This window comes from Plectropomus leopardus, chromosome 10 (genome assembly GCF_026936395.1).
Source record: "Plectropomus leopardus strain MGB_pleo_1.0 chromosome 10, ASM2693639v1, whole genome shotgun sequence".
Classification (NCBI taxonomy): Eukaryota; Metazoa; Chordata; class Actinopteri; order Perciformes; family Serranidae; genus Plectropomus; species Plectropomus leopardus.
The window spans coordinates 23307034-23324844 of NC_142185.1; the positions used below are offsets into that span (position 1 = coordinate 23307034).

General features: G+C 40.1%; 1 protein-coding gene across 4 annotated transcripts in view; it reads left to right on the plus strand.

Annotated features, from left to right (window-relative positions):
• Positions 1–17811, plus strand: part of gsk3ba (glycogen synthase kinase 3 beta, genome duplicate a) — a 46738-nt gene that overhangs the window by 14612 nt on the left and 14315 nt on the right. For all 4 annotated transcript variants that reach the window (XR_015777647.1, XR_015777648.1, XM_042494218.2 and 1 more), the window contains exons 2-3: positions 1098–1291; positions 12080–12163. Coding sequence is in view for 2 of the 4 variants with exons in the window: in XM_042494218.2 (XP_042350152.1) it covers positions 1098–1291; positions 12080–12163 (278 nt within the window). In the remaining 2 variants the exon portion in view is untranslated. The remainder of the gene's footprint in view (positions 1–1097; positions 1292–12079; positions 12164–17811) is intronic.

The following is a 17811-nucleotide window of genomic DNA, read 5'->3' on the forward strand; positions in this document are numbered from 1 at the left end:
CACACACACACACACACACACACACACACACATACACATACAGAGCCTTTTCTTTTGGCACTACATGTCTCATCTGGTCAGCTGTTTGGGTCAGAAAGTGCTGTTAGCGTCTGTTAGGCGATCTGACTGGAATGAGATTTTACATCGAAAAACACTCAACTTAGATAGATTTCGTACTTTTTAGGTAGGCCCTTTTTTAAAGTGGCTAACACATGTTTTGACATCAACCCTTTTATGCAGCATGGTAATGCTGAACTGTGGAGTATATACCTCATCTGTTTCTGCAAACTGGGAGCTACTGTATGTAACACTGACTCCACATAAGAATCTTATAGAGCCACACTTCAAATATCCTGAACTGTCACTTTAAGGCTGAGCAGAGATGCATGCTGAAAACAAAAGCTGACATTTCTGGTCAGACGAACAAAACCCTGCTTTGAAACATTATACAAGGTTTGGATATCAGTAGGTTTTTGGATATGTCAAATTATTGCAATGCCAAAAGTGGTTGAAGGAATGAAAGAGAGAGGCTGTGTTCGAACAGCCTAACAAGTCAGCTATCAGTGGAAAACTTCGAAAAAATTCTATTTTGATGCAAAATTGCACAAACAGCTCCAGCTGTTCCTTTATTCTATATCTCGGCGTGAAAAACGACATGTTAAGGCATGTTAATCAGAGTATGTGTGGCTGCACGTAAACAGGAGTATTGGTTTAATATTCATTTTCATTAGCCGTGTAAACAGCTTAGCAGAAATATTGGCTTTTTTTGGAATAAGGGGAAAAAAAAAAAAAAATTTGTACAAATCAAAGTAGTCCGTGAGATAGATGAATATATTTTGTCACTGTAAAGGATATTTGGGGTTTGGACTGTTGTTTGAACTCTACAAGCAATTTGAAAATGTCACCTTTAAGATTGTGAATGGGCATTTTTTAAATATTATTTGACCTTATGACCTTATCTGTTATGTCTTTAATGTCAGTTTGCTCTCTCTCCCACACTGTAAAGCACTACTCCTTTAGTGTACAGTGCTGGATTTTCACATATTACTACTTTGTTTTAGTCATTTGCATTTCTCCATCTCTCCGTTTCTCTTTAGGGGATAAAGATGGCGGCAAGGTAACAACAGTCGTGGCCACCCCAGGCCAAGGCCCCGACCGGCCACAGGAAGTGAGCTACACAGACACTAAGGTCATCGGCAACGGCTCGTTCGGTGTTGTCTACCAGGCTAAACTCTGCGACTCCGGAGAAATGGTGGCCATCAAAAAAGTTCTGCAAGACAAGAGGTTTAAGGTAAAACATGCACACAAACACAATGTATGTTTTATCTCTGTCAGCTCTTTTGTCAGCTAAAAGCGAGACACAAAACACGAAGAAAGCAGCATGTATAAATGATCAGGCTCTCTCTTTTCATCGTTTTTTTTTTTAACAATGTAACCAGAGATTTGTTTCATTAATGAATGTGACTGAGTAACCGTGAACGAGACATGAATGGAGTGATCTTTCACAAGAACAGCGAGATCAGTGAAGCTGCGAACAAAGACAAAACAAAGGCAGAACTTCCTCGCCTTCTCATGTTGACACATCCTTGCTTAAAGTGTGTCTTTTCTAGCAGGAAGTGTGTGTGTGTGGTAGTGGTGGCAGGATCTTTTCTTGCACAAACAAACTTGAACCCATTAAGGCTCAGTCATCTGTCAGGTTTAGTTCAGTTGGCACCGTGGAAATGCCATATTTCCTTCCATGCAAAGCTCCGCAGGAATCCTCCTTCTGTGCTTTGAATAGATTTGACTGATGGCTTGTTCCTCGGCTTGGGCGACATTGTCTGTGCTCCCTTTGCTGCACTCTTGGTTGGGGGGGCCCTCAGCGTCCCTGCTGCTAGCTCACAGCTCACAGATAAAAGACCTGAGACTGCCAGGCCTGCAGGACAGCTGTTTAGATTCTCATTAAGTTTATAGTCTCCAGAGTGGAGGGTTATGGCTGCACAGTGTAGCAGTCATATTATTTTCCCGGGGTAATAAAGTGCTCAACACATTATCAAACGAAGACCGGAGTCAAAATTATGTCTGATATTTTGGACATTTACAACATTTATTGGAGCACTTAGTTTAAACTAATTAAACAGTCTTAATACAACAGCGCTGCAATAAATCCTACATTCATTAAGACTATATTCATGAAAGTGACCTACTGTCATTTATACAGATGGGGTGGACAAATTATTATTAACACCTCTCAGTGTAATGAAATATAATTCAACAGCACTACAAACTGCAGCCTCTAGAATTATGAGCAGGTGCAAAAAACCCACATATTATCTGTCCAAGCCATAGACTGTGTATAAACATGGATGATGCGTCTCTACTTACCACCACTGTACAAAAATGAAGCCAAAATGTCACGCATACAGCCACCGCCATCTGGCTGTCAGGCCAGTCATGAGGTAAAACCCCTGCTTTATAGCATCGAGTAACGCATTGGAACCACACTTATTTGGAAAAGGAGCACTTGAACATACAGTAATGTGATAAGACCAAGATTTTCTGACCTATTCTACAGCCAGCCACCGCGGGGGATTGAGATGTTTTGGCTTCACTTTTGGGAGCTGTTATGTCATCCATCTTTGTATGCAGTCTAAGGTCCAAGCAGTTTTGGGCTGGAGCTCAGTTTAAAAACCTGGATTTCCACTGTAATTTGTTTTAAATGTATTAAAATATGTAAGTCTTTTTGGTGCACTTACAGACATATATTGTCCTTGTGGGTTAGGCCCAATTGCATTCAGGCAGAAAATCAAAGCTCTAGCAGCTTCCAAAAAGTGTTTAAGTTTAATGGACACCTCTCTAAAATATTTTTAACAGTAAACCTATGTATAACTTTGATAAAGGTACATTTTATTGCAGGGTTATTTTGCTGTATTTGTTTTAAGACAGCTGTAACTATTACACTGCCGATTTTTTAAATTTTGTGTTTTTTGTTATATCTCATTTTCTATACATTTCTAAAAACCTTTGTAGAAGCAGAAGCAGGTTTCACAATTTCTGATGAAAAAAAAGTCTGTAGTTGAGTCATTTGTCCGGAGAATTTTTCACAGAAACACCTGACGCAGGAAAAAAGCAAAATGAAAGATGTTGTTGAATGTTACGCTCAGGGTCATATTTATCGTTTCTATACAGGCAACTCTTTAGCTTTTTGTGTCTATATTACAGAGTCTACAGAGAACATCATAAACAGCCAAAGTGCACAGATAAGATGATGCAATACAATGTGTGACTGTAATGGTTTCCATATGTGGGCTCAAAAGCCTACACACTGTGACTCACAGGATTTCAGACTATTTAAACATGTTGTAATTACAACAGAGGAGATAAGAAATAAGAGTATCCTTAAAGGAGAAGAAAAGGAAAGGAAAGCTTGACAGTTTGCGAAGTACGCGATGAGGGACTCTATACCGCTCTCATGTCTGAACAGTAACTATGAAGCTATACAGCCAATAACCTAGCCTCGCACACAAAAAGTGGGAACAATGTTTCCATCCCCGTGCTGTTTGTGGGATGGCGTTATTAGCAGTAATAACCTTATAAACAGCTCCACTACCTCGCTATAGCACACCAGACTCCACTGCCACGCAGGACAGTAAACTGAAGAGAAGCAAAATTAACCTGTAGACGGATGTTTGTAATCGGTCAGAAATATTCTTGGCAGTTAACCGATTAATGGTTGACTGTTTATAACCTCATCAGCAACTCACACCAAAACAATCTAGATTGAGAAATCGCACTACAGGTAATGGAAAAAAATATGTGTTTTTGATTTTGGGGATTGAACTGTCACACACATCGAACTCTAAGCAAGAAAGAGGATGGTACTACAAAATGTCAAATTGTTCCTGCAAAAGACCTCCTGGTTCAGGGTTTGGGTCAGTATGCTGATGTCCGACTCTTGAAGTTGTCCCACATGTACAGGTGAACGTGATTTGCTCTCTGACTTTCTGATTATGAAGCACAGAGTTTACTTACTGACGAACCAGCCTGTATTATGCCGTGCGATGGCATGTCCCTCATCAGTGACGTCTCCAAGTCTGTCAATGAGTTATCTTGATTTTAACAGCTAAGACAGAGCTAGTCTCTTGATTCACTCGTCCTCCACTGTGATGCTCATTATTTGATGTCTGTTTTGTCCCTCTCAGGAGAGTCAGTGTGAGTTAGCAGGAGAGGACGAGAAGAGTGAAGGCAGCAGACAAGCGTAGGTGTCCCCGGTTATCTCCTGGACTGCCATCCTCAGATTCCATCTCCCATGACAGTCGCTGAAGTTTAGTCAAAGTTGAGTCAGGCATGTTTCGCCCCTGGGACTGTTGTGCCGAGCCAACCGGTTCAGCAGCTCAGTGCCCCAGCTTTAACCTTTCTGGAGGATCAGCGCAGGTTTTTTTTCAGCAGGTGAAAGTCCTTTGCTATCCAAAACCAGACAAGACAAATGATGTCACTAAATGTTGCGGGGGTCGACCATCTGCCACAAAATGCACACACACACTCTTTGCGACTCTGTGTGCTGGCCACGATGAGGTCATATCCTGCTCTTCCTGTTAGCCTGTGGGTAGCATGACACAGTAACAGGTTGCATCTTTAAAGAGTGAACATGACACTCATTGTTTTCTTCTTTGGGTTTTCAGTTTATCAGATCATCCACCTCAGCTGTCTTTTTCTCCGTCGGTCTCCTCTATTGCCCTGCCTGTTCTTTCCTTGTGAACAGCTTGTTACAAGCAAATGAAGCAAATGAGGGCTAAGACTCCTCACATGACTGCCAGGCATGCACAAATACCCCCCCGCCCCACACACACACACACACACACACACACACACTCACAAACATTCACAAACACCTGCGTTCTATTTTCTTCTTATCTCTTCCTCCTCAAACGTCGGAGCAGAATCGTGCTGGTCTGACATGTGTGAATGCTTTATTTTCTGTCGCTAGCAGACACACACACACACACACACACACACACACACACACACACACACACACACACACACACACAGACTCAACCAGGGTAGACGTGTGAATAAGCTCTGTGTTAGGATGTAGATGATGAATGTGTCAGACAATCTTGGTGAGCTTACAGTCTGCTCCCGGTGCATTATGGGATAGGTCCTCCTCCACTCCCATCAGAGGGATCACATATCATCTTATTGGAAAATGGATGCTCACATTAGAACTATAACTCACACACACACACACACACACACACACACACACACACACACACTGACTGAGAGCATGTCTGATTGAAGTGGCTCCAACACAACATTGTTTAAGTAGAAGTCTGGTGATTTTTTAAAATTGTCAACAAATACAATAAAAAAAACCCAAAACCATCTATGGTGTCTTTGCATGTGACGACATACATCGTCCAGTTGGAGCGCGGGCAGTTAGGGGCCTAACATTTGCGCTGTTTACGGCTTTTCCAGTTTATCAAATTGGTTAAAAACAAGTGCCTCTGTGAGTCCTGAAAATATTAGGATGTAAAGATGAGACGTGAAAAAAAAAGTCACTGAGAAAGAGCGTAAGATGTGGATCAAACATCTGTATCTTTATTCTGGAGGGCCGGCATCAACTAATGTCAAATGTAAACCTTAAAGCGTTTCGTTAAACATGCCTCGAGTTGGATGCAGTAACAATATGATGTGACAACTTCTCTGTGTTTTTAGCTGCAACCAGATTTGTGATGACGTTACAGCAGACGTCTGGTAACAGTTGACCTAGTAAGTAGAAAATAGTAGCTACATTAGTAGTTAGTAGTTAAGTTAGCTGACATTAACAAGTAACATTAGTCTGACAGCAGTGCATCCATGTACAGAGTTAATATGTAAGACAGAGATACTCAAATCACATTTACTCACCCAGCCGACATCAGGACGGCAGTCATTTTAATCGCGGACCCAAAATAGTTGCAGTCCACTCGACTCTTGTACGCTCCATCGTCTCGATGTGTAACATCAAGATGTGTCGGGGTCGAGGGAATCTCTAACAACGATCGTGTCCACACAAAGCAAATCGGTCAAGTTATTTTAAGAATCACTCTTCTCTGTGAGTTTCAATTTTCTGTCGGTATGTCATTCCTGCAGGTTAATAATTGAAATAATGCACAATCTGAGGACAAAAATCTAGAGTTGAGTAAACAACCAACACAGAAAAAAAAGAAAGAAGCAAACTGTGACTGAACAGGGCTAGTGTGTTAGCCATAAGCTCGCCAGATACAAGCGTTCGCCGGTTATCACTGTAAGCATTACCAAGCCTTTTGGAATCACATGTTCTCTTTGTCTGCTGTTAACGGGGCTTTACACTTGGTTTGGGGTTTATTCAGGGATTTATTGACAGTAAGAAAAAAATTAAATATGGGGGCCTTAACCTTAAAGGTTTATCCAGTGGTTTTTTTTTTGAGAAATGACATAATATCCATCAAAGACTTTATAGTTACACATACATTTTTCTGTTTTTTAACATAAAAAAAATCACTGATAGATACTTCCCATCAACCCCTTACACTTACATATCTATGTCTGTCACAAATTCATCATTCCAAATGAAAAAAGAGAAACAAAATACTTAAAAAAAAAATGAGATAATAATTTAAAATAAACTAATAAGATAAGAGGAAGAAAAAGAAAACATAGATAAAATGTTCTCTATTCTCTGTCCTTTTTTTCCCTACATGCACTTGACTTGCAGAAAACAAGTTATAGAACATTAAAAAAAATCTGTAGTGGTGAACAAAGTGATTCTGATATGCTTGATGATATGTACTCAATACAGTTTTCCCCAAATCTGTTAAAATGTATCCAGCTCCAATCTGAAAGAAAAAGTCAACTCCTCCATCACATATATATCATGTGTTACATCCACCCAATCCTCGTTCATCCACTTTCTACAATCATTATCATCCACAAGCTGTCACCAAAGTAGAACAGCAAAACTGTGTGTGTGTGTGTGTGTGTGAGAGAGAGAGCGCGCGCATTTTTGTGTGGGTGGTATACAATTTCTGTACGCTCTTGATCTTTTTGGAAACTGGATGTGGTTTTGTGTGACAGTACATATCAGCAGCAGGAAGGTGTAGCACTTCTAGCAGCCTGCATTTGAGGTGTCCTCTCTCTGTCTGTCTCTCTCTGTCTCTCTCCATCTGTCTCTGTGTGTCTCTGCTGGCTGGGCTGCTGACACACTGGAGGATGACAGGTCAGCAGGAATGACTGCAGTATAAGTGGAGCTGGGCAGGGCTTTACTGAACAGCCTGTCTGCTCCTCCTCCATATGGTACCATCTTTCTCACACATAACAACACACACACAGGCACACACACACACGCACACAGGCACACCCTTAAACACTCCCGCTAAGCTACTGCAAGAAGACGAGGGCGTTGCCTGCAGTGCGCTCTGCCTTCGATGGCTGGCCTGTGACCCACACGCCATGATGTCACTTTATGATGAGGGGGTTGTTGTGTGTGTGTGTGTGTGTGTGTGTGTGTGTGTGTGTGTGTGTGTGTGTGTGTGTTGGTAGTAGTTGTGTAAAGACGGGGTGGGGGGGGACTGTGGGAACCATTTGCGTCTGCCTGTAAATGAATTAGCTGGGGTGATGGTCCATATCAGGCTATTGAGCTACAAGAGGCTGCCGCTGCTGAGATGATGAGGTCTTGCTTAGCTTAGTGGACAGACAGCTCACTCTGCTCTGTTAAAACATGAATGAGAGGGGATTAAATCCTCATAAAGTGGCAGAAAAGTGTGGAAGGACAGCGACATATCTGCCTGCGCCAGCCAGTATGGTACTGACCCACATAACTGAGGATCTCATTAGTCACCCAATCAGTCAGCTTGCACAGTTTTTCACTATTTTTTTTCAGCCAGTCGCCTCAGTGTGCTGTATGTCTCAAAGCTGGGAGAAGAAAGAGCAGAAACATTTTGCCAGTTAATTGATTTTTATGATAGTATTATTTATAATCAATTAATTATTATTGGATTATTTTTTTTTTGAATGAAAATATAAAAAAACGTACTTCTCAAATGTGAATATTTGCTGTTTTTTTTTAATATGCTCTGATACTAAACTGATTATCTTTGGGTTTAAAGGCCCAGGCACACCAAACTGACATCAAAGAACCAGGGGTCGACCAATTTGGTTTTTCAAGGCAAAGGCCAACACCGATTGATATCAGTTGATGAGACAGATAATTGATATTTGGAACCGATATCCATTGATAATAAAACAATAATATTTAGAATTTGGAATTTATCAAACTCTAACATAAAACGTTGTTAATAACCCTTTAGCAAATGTTTAATCAAAATTAAAACTTTCATCATATACTGCAAGGACCCAGCAACTTCTATTTATAAAGTCAAGTGAAAATTGGAATAAAAAACAAATGAATAAAAACAGTTCCCTGAGGTTTTACAAAGTAAAAGTTGCTCCCATGCTGACACTTTCTTTGCACTTTTTAATTAATGAATTTTATTGGCCATCAGTAAAATAAAATTCAGATACATATAATCGACAAAATGCCAGATATCGGCCCCAATGATTGGCCAGGCCAATGATCTTGAAAAATCCCTACAAATAACTAGTGGTGATGAAGGCAGACTGTTGCGTCACCTGTGTCTCAGCCAAAAAGTTGCACTTGACGCTTCTTGGCAGTTAGCAGATTAACAACACAACCAGATTTTGAAACGGACGATAGACGGACAAAACTAGGACGATAGATCAGACGGCCTGACATTGACTAACAGCTGACCCACGATCAGATAGAACAAGCAACTAAAAAACGTTACCTTGGATTCTGGGAACTTGTAATGGACATTTTTCTCTATTTTCTGACATTTGACTAACAATATCTTTATCTATTAATATGCCAATGACTTTTTTGGATTTAATTTTTGCATTTAATAAATGCCAGATAATGGTGAAACAAGCACAAATTCGCAATAGCTGGGACCATGTACACTCATGCATCCACGCATGGCCCCTTTTGCTGAGTGGCATGAACTGTCGTCCGTTGGCTTGTGACCGTCTTTCCACCAAATCTTTGGCAGGTCTGTGAATCAGTTAGGAAATTATGCATCTTTTTGCAATGGGTCACTCCCATTGTCCCTGCTCCCTCTTTTAGTCAACAGGCAGAAATACAAACACCAAACAAATTTCAGCCTATTACGCTTAAAACTGGGGAACATTTTTGTGGGTGGACCGATCGACCGAGCAGTTGTTGCCTTCTTTCTTGTCTTCCAACCGCTCAAAGTGATCTTGCACTATGTGTCTTATTCAACCATAAATTCATACACTATATAGGGTGCCACCTGCTACTGGGTTGTTAACATTCACCCACGCAGTTTTTTGGTTCAGTATCTAGCCCAATGTAGACTGATGGAGTTGGGATCAAACCCCTGATCTGGGATCAATCCCTCGACCTGCTCTACCTCCTTAGCCATAGCTGCACCTGTCTTATGTTTGCTGAAATATATGACAAAGAAAATTCACACACTTTAGAAGCTGGAAGAAGGCAATGCTTGGCTTTTTTCTCCTGTGAAGAAGACTATAACAATGAATCAGTTATCAAAAAAGTCAATCATTTCAGCTCCAAATTAATCAGTTAACAAGATAATCATCAAATGAATTATTTCTGAAAATAATTGTTGATCGCAGCACCACATAGCAGATTCTCAAACAGTTTTCCTCTTTGACTCAAAGCTAAAAAATTGTGTTCCAGATGAGCTGCTCACTTTCCGTTTCCTCCAGTATCTGATCAAATACAATAGACTGGAATTAAGTATAATTACTGTTCAAGCAGGAGATATCCCCAGATAAAAGCACAAAGAATATGCTCCTTCAGAGGCTTCTTTTTTACATTTCACAAATGCTGTCACTCGTAGAGGTCATTGGGTTCATTGGTCAGTCACCTCATTGTCTTCTCATTCAGTTTTGTGTTTTCAGTCAGTTGAAGCAGCTCACGAGCTGATCACCTCTTACACCAAGGTCCAATGCTGAACTCGCATCAGCCAGTACAGGGCAGACCTCTGTGCCATTCTTTTGCACCAAACATGACGCCTGTGTTTGCACAAAAAGCAGGTCAGACGGTGTATCAGGTCATTGCCTGCTGTGTGGTCAGCCAGTGAATCACACTTCCCGTAAAAGCCCCATTGACCCTTTTCCACCAAAAAACCCACACAGTGTTCTAGGCTGAGTTTTTGGTGTAGAAGAGCAAATACAGTTGGTTTGTAAGATTATTACTCAACTGCTTGTTTTTTGTATCATTTTGCCAATTACCTTGGATTCAGTCTGTCAACGACTTAGTAAGCTTGTTTGCTGGTTAGTCACTCTATCAGTTGAAATGTACCACTCAAGTTTCTCAATAAACGTAGGCTGTAAGCTGATTATGTATTTTCATTATTTAAATTCTGCACTCCATTGAGTTCCTACATGTAAACACCTTGATTTAGAAAGAAATGGAAATGGAATCTAGAAAACCAAATGTAAAAAAAACCCCTAAAAATGTTCACTTGCATATTATGCAGATTTCCTTTTATGCAAATATGAGGGGAAAAACAAGTGATCATTTTATGTAAATCCCATCCTGACATTCTTGCTGTACCAAATCTCATATTCAGGATATTAGTATGCATGAAATTGCAGTCAGTGTGAGCGCTCTATGTTGTTATTGTACAGAAATCAATTGCACAAAACCCTCATTCTCCAGTTCAAGCTGCTCATGACGTCAAAAAAAACAAAAGCCAGAATATTATGGAGTGACTCCACTACTCTGCCACCGTCTGAATTGAACTGCTAACTTTCTTTTTGCTGTCTGGGTTCATTCACTTTCTGTACCTTTCAAATGTTACACAAGCACTTTACACCAAGTCAACACAAAGCGCTGTGATAAAGAGGAAGAGGGAGCGAAGGACGTGTAGAAGGGGAGAAAACATGAACAATAATAAAGCTGTTAAAGCTTTATGTAATGCTTGAATATCTTCCCTCCCCCTTGAAGTCCATATGCACAACCATTTTCTGCATGGACACATTGTATATGAGTATACAGTAGATGGAGCACTCTACCAGGGTTCAGTGCTTACATCTTGTTCTAGGGCGCAGTGAGAGCCTGTAGCTCGTCACGCTACAGACCCAGAGGCCGTTTTTACTTTCAACACATTTATTTTTACATCTTTTTCTCAGAAGTGTGTCTGCTCTTTCTCTGTGTCATGAAATCTTGTTGCTTTCCAGTTGTTTTGTTTTTTTGTAATTATTGCTGCGTTTCTGTGAGAATATGCGCGATATGTAATTGTGTTGTAATGTTTTCGCCCATGGGAATTACCCTTTCGTAAATGAATGTCCATTTTTTCGATTTGTCAGCATTCTCTTGCTGCTCCCACATCCAGATTTTCCAAATCTTGATTGCTGACAAACTGTGAGCTTGTGACAGTGACGTGGCTCACAATGAGATGGTTGTGTAGTGAGACGATAAATGGCATTTGTGTTTTTGGTCATAAGACACAGTGAAATTATGTTTTTTAAGCACTATTCTTTATGGCAATAATGCAACCGTTATTGTTGAACAATGCAAGTGACAAGCTGCAGTGATTTATCGTTAGTTTTCAGCTGTTAAACTAATTGGCAACTGATTTGATAATCAATTAATGAGTTTGAGTAATTTCTGATTTTTTTTTTTTTTTAAGTCAAAATCATCTGATTCCAGCTTCTTAAATATGAATGTTTCCTGTTTTCTTTACTCCTTCATGACCGTAAACAAAATATCTTTGCGTTGTGGACAAAACAAGACATTTGAGGAACACATCTTAGGCATTGGGAAAAACATTTTTCACAGTTTTCTGACATTTTATAGCATACTCGATAGTTGCGGAAATAGTTAACAGATTAATCAACAATGAAATACAGTGACATGTGACATGCCTAATAACACTTTGGTTAAACAGCACTTTATTGTGCTTTCACCACCTGGGTGAGATTATTAGACTCGAGCCGAAGCATTGTGCATAAAACTTGGATGTAATGTGAAACATTAATGTTTCATTTGTGTTTTTGTTTTGTGCAGAACCGTGAGCTGCAGATCATGAGGAAGTTGGACCACTGCAACATAGTCCGTCTGCGCTACTTCTTCTACTCCAGTGGAGACAAGGTCAGTATGCTGAGTGTGTCTGGGGTTTGTTTTGGGGCTACGTGATTTATTTTGTTTAATGCTGCAAGGTAGTAAACAGTTAAAGCGTTTCCATGTAGAGTTTTGACTTCAACTTAAGGTCTTTATACTAAAGGTCTTTATATAAATGTGCATGTACATTTTTTAAGCACAGACCTGCTCTGAGTTCATAGGTTCTTCGTCAGAGTGAGGATAGACATATTTATTATATCTGGTACATTATACTGGAAGTAAACAGCATTTTATCATGTTATGTAATACCACAGACCAAAAGGAGGCTTTTAAACAACTGATGTATAATTTAAAGACAAACTCCTGCACACTGTCAAAATAGATACGTTTATGGGGATGTTTCAGTAGCTACACCTTCAACGGGCAAAGTTTTGCGTTGTTACCAAAATGTCATAATAAATGCATTTTGCAAGTTAGACAGTGTGCAGGAGTTTCTTTTCATAAGACTAGCATATAAAAGCAGTGTATAACTGAGTCTGCAGGTCCTTAAAGTCTTAAAATGTCTTCAATTCATCTTTTTATAAATTGCCTTTCAAGTCATTAAATAGTCTTAAATGTTAATTTGTGAGGTCTTAATTGCCGCAAACTCAGTTTAAATTATCCATCTGTTAGTTTTTATCAAACTGAGCAAAGTTCAGATGCATTAAAGTCGACATTCCTGATGTTAATGTTTTAACCTACCAGTGAACCAAATACTGTGTTTTTGCTTTGTACTTGCACTTTCTGTTTGCAAAATTTACTCATTTAATACCAAATTCTGAATAAAAAAAACACATGTACACTATTTGCCTTTATACTTACTTGCAGTGTTTGAATAAGGAATGCATTTGTCCCAAAATCTGTCTTAAATTTGGTCAAAAAATATCTTAAATCATTAAATTAAGTGTCTGATTCCAATAGAAGCCCTGTATGCGAGCTCAGTGGATCATGATATCAAATTAAATAGTTGCATTAAGTCAAATCAAGTAAAAAGTGAGGTGGTGATCATTGTCCCTTCTCTGTGTAATGGTACACAGTGAACAGTGAATCCATTCTTTCAAAATATTCCAGTTTCTACTGTTTTAATAGCTCTTAAATTAAAGTCCCTTTTTGATTTCTGAAAAGAGGCAGTGAAGGTATACCTATCTTTGCTCTGCCTCAGAATGCTTCTTTCTAGTACTAGCTTTTTATCTTCAAGAGAACATTAAAGTTCCCGGTGTGTTCAAATGATCGAGCACTTGGCTTCAATCAGAGTAGTAAAATATTTTAGCTTTCTCTCATGTTCAAGACTTTAGGTCATGACAGCTGCACCAGTACACACAGTACAATGTGAAAGGGAAGTCCCTCTCTCTGCCTGTCTCTGGAGGTCCCCTGGAGACTACAAGGCTGGACTATGTCATTCAGCTAGCTGACAAACAGGCAGCAGTGCATGTGTCAAATATAGACATGGACCTGGCAGACGCGCTGTTGGGACTATACCCATGACTCGGCAGTTAGGAATGCTTCCATGTTGCACACCTACAGAGGCTAAGGAAAGCTGCGGGGATTATGGAGGGGAGGTGATGATGAGGGTGGGTGGGAGGAGAGAAGGCTGAGAGATGGGCAGACACCATGTATTTGCCGACCAGAGGGTGTTGGTTAATTATAGACTCACCCGAGCCCTCCCTCTGTGCTGTAAGCTCCACCCAGCTCCCACCCATTGACTCATGCCATGTGCTCACTGACCTCTGGGAATCCTAACTAATTCTTGGTATACACACTGACAGCCTTGACTCGTCACGGGACCGACCCTACTATTCCCCAACTTGACCTTTGAAATCACAATTTTTTTATTATGGTAATCCATGACTTTTTTTTCTTCATAACCGTTACACCTTTCAATTCCCCTTCCTCTGTATCCCCTCCTTTCATGTATTCATTTCTTCTCCCTCCTCCTCTTCTTCTTTCCCCTCACCATATCACTGCGGGCTAATTATGGAGACTGGCACCGTGTTGTTGGTGTGGGGATTTACCACCCATAAAGCCTCATCTTAAGCCCCTTTCACACATCCAGACTATGCCCAAAACATTTAGGAACATTTTGTGCATGGGGTCGTGTGATTGGCAGCAGGCATCGATATTCAGGGTAAAATGTACCGCCAATTTCCCTCCCCCTGAGCCGTGCCAGCATTTTCAGTATGAAAGCAGGAACATTGCAAACATAAGCACGTAAAGGGTTACGTCTGCCTGACGAAAGATGCTTTCACGTGGAGTGAGCGAAGAAATCTCAAGACAGGAGATTGATGGTGAAGTGCTGACAGCAGATTAGTGAGCAGGTGAAGCAGAGTTTTAGTGGTGTATTGTCAAGTAGAAGGTTTGAGTACAATCAATCAGTCTGAACACCCAGTGGATAACCTGGTAGAGTTGGTGCCCTATCTACAGAGGCTGTGTCCGCGTCGCTGCAGCTGTGGTATCCGATATGCCAAGATACAACAACAACAGCTCATTTGGCCAATAAAAAATATTGATATATCCACTTTTTTTACCCACTTAATTAAAACAATCATTAAGTCTGTTCTGTATTGGAATTAAAATCACATTATACATACTCTTATTGTCATGACACACCAGCAAATGGAGACATAAAATACAGTGATTTTCAGTGTAAGTAGTACTCATTCATTGTGCAAAAAAGGAAAAACACTTCAACTTAATTAAAAAAAATATTAGTATTTGTATCGGCAGAAATCAGCATGTTTGTCTATAATGATAACGATATCCGCTCATACCGATGACGTGCCAATATTATCATGCATCCATACAAAAAAAAAACCCCACTAACATCTGGCTTTTAACTTTATTGTGAAAGGTTACAATCAACATTCATTCCCAGAAGACATTACTCTACAGTAGTTTTGGGTATTTATGAGCTTCAGACACAAACATTTTCGCCCCTTTACACACCACCACAAATTCTGTCCGCCTCCATCCAAGCAGCACTCAAAAAATCATCGGGAAAAAAAGTAATAGAAAAAACAAGAAGTAACCACTGTAACATTTTCACTGGAATCCCTTGTGCTTTCTAATGTTCACTCCCCCTGCCTCTCGGTGTGTCTGTGATGTCAAATGTGACAAACCAGTAAGGGCATACTCATACAGAGCCCTGTACACGGCTCTGGATTACTGGCAATGGAAAAGGAGTCTGTCGCCTATTTTTCGCGGGTTTTTCTGCATTTAAAAACCCACATGAAAGGAATAGCTGGTGAAGTAGGCCAAAGGTAATATCCCCTGATTATGGAGGTCATTGGAGAGTTGCAGGCAAGTTGATGGGTAGATGACAGATGTGTAAAGTAGCAGAGGGTGAAGCATAGGTAAGATGAGGTCAGGTGTGTGTAGACGCTGTCCTAATGGGAGGGTTCATGCTGGGTGCAGCTGTGAGCCACGCCACGACTGCTGCTACTGTAGCCGGCAGCATGTGCACACAGGTAGTCTTATGTAACTGCTGGCATGTGGCGTGCTCAACACACACAGTGTGCTTTTTCTTTTACCCTTTAACCACTTGTATAATACTGTTCAAACAGGAGGCCGCAGGTCCAAACAGCGTAGGCAGGTAGGCAAATAGCAGTTTGACTTTTACCTCTTTAAAATATGTGGTGGCAGAGATAGCGGATGGAAGACGTTCAGCAGACACACTGTTGCCCTCTGCTGTGGTTGCATCTCAAAATCACATCTTCAGGGTTCAAACATGGTGACTGAGGTGCTTGTAATATTTGAATTTGACACTCAGAAATGTAACCACTGGAATAGCTTAAAACTCACACATTTTTAACATCATCCTTGAAAAATTTCTTGAATATAACAGAAGAGAACAAAATGATATATTATGAAATATTTTAGATAAATGTTTTAAACTCAAAAGCGAAGAATGGCGGTGCTTGCCATAATTTTCTAATGCTGTATGAGCTCTAAGCACCAGGGGTTTGTTAAATATCAGTAAATATTCTGCATGTAACTGTTGTCAGTGGAGCTGATGAATAGATTTCTTTTGTTGGTTGCAAGGAGTGCTTTGACTGCTTTTTTGTCCTTTGCCAACCACATGCTTGAATAATTCAACCAGCTAATTAAGGATAAGTTAATTTTAGGTCCTGCTAGCATGCATTTGCTCCATTTACAAATTTGCATAACTCTCTTGAAACAGATGGTTGTGGAGAAAACAAATCCATCCTTAAAAATAAAAATGAGCGCTTGAAAAAGTACTTGAAAGTCCTTTAATTCGACTTGCCCGTGTCTCTATGAACCCTGCATCTGTGTACATACACAAAAAAACATGTAATTGCTTCTGTGACTTCACTTGATTCTCTGACATACAAACAAAAAAAATATCATTCTTGCCAGCATGTCATGAAGCTTTAGTTGTAACAACAAAGAAACAAAAACTCAGTTAATTCTCAACAAAATTCATAAACCACTGGAGCCTTGGCTGAGATAACCCACTAGAGGGCCTCAGAATAACGCATTATTGGGCCCAGATTAACCCCCACCTGTCTTTAAATTCTCATTAAGTCCAGTGCACACAGCAGACCACAACTGTAAGCTCAATTATTAGACCCGGGTTTCCTGTGTGCGAGTTGCTGTTTGATTAAACACATCTTTATTTAGGAACATACAACAATATAAAGTAAAAGCTCTGTAGACCTAGAAATTGACATAAAGGCACCAAGATTAGGTAATAATGCCAAACTCGCTAATGCTGATACGGTACCTCACTCCTGCATGATGCAGTTTTACTAAATGAGTTAAAGGAGTATCTGTCAGCCTTTGAGCAAATTTGATATGTCTTTGTATTTTATGTTTGATCCACTGAGTTCATATTTAGTCCAGGGCAGCACACCCTTAGTTTGATAATTGCTCTTTTGTTTGACAATATGGACAACAAAAGCAGAGCATAAACCAAAGTTATAAGAGACGTAGGGACACAATTCTGAGTTAAAATCTAGTCTTTATATTTTGTGCGCATGGTGTGGACTTTAAAATGAATGCACGTTCACTCAATGTACCCCACACTGTATTGTGCCCGGGGCAAAAACGTATTACGTAATAGTTGTACTGGTTGGTTTTGGGGCTTCAGGCAAAAATACCGAAGCTGTCATGTGTAGTCTGCATGTTGTACTTTACATGACGATCACAGAAGTGCATAAACACAGTCTGTGGGGAGAAAGTGGATGGGTGTGCCCACACAGTTTATATTTGGAATCCACTAGCGGGTTAATATGCGCCTCATCATCCCAGTGTGATTCTATAGTGGCAAAACACACACACGCACACACATGCAGATGTTAATATATAGCAGACTGGTTGAACAGCATTGCTTCTGGGTGATGAGTTTTGGGCTTTTCTGTGGTATCTGTAAAATGTTGCTGGTTCTTCTAAACCTCCATTCTTATCTATTTTTTTTATTTTAATGGTTTTACAGGGGGCTTTTAATTACAGGAATTGGGTTTTTAATAAGGAACTTTCTTTTTTTTTTAACACTCACAGTCCCCCTGCACCTGTGATTTCTTCCTGATTTCTTTCAAAAACATGGGAAGAAGACAATGAGCAATAAGACAAAAAACTACCCGTAAAAGGTGCTTAAAGAGTTTTTAATAATTTTGAAACAT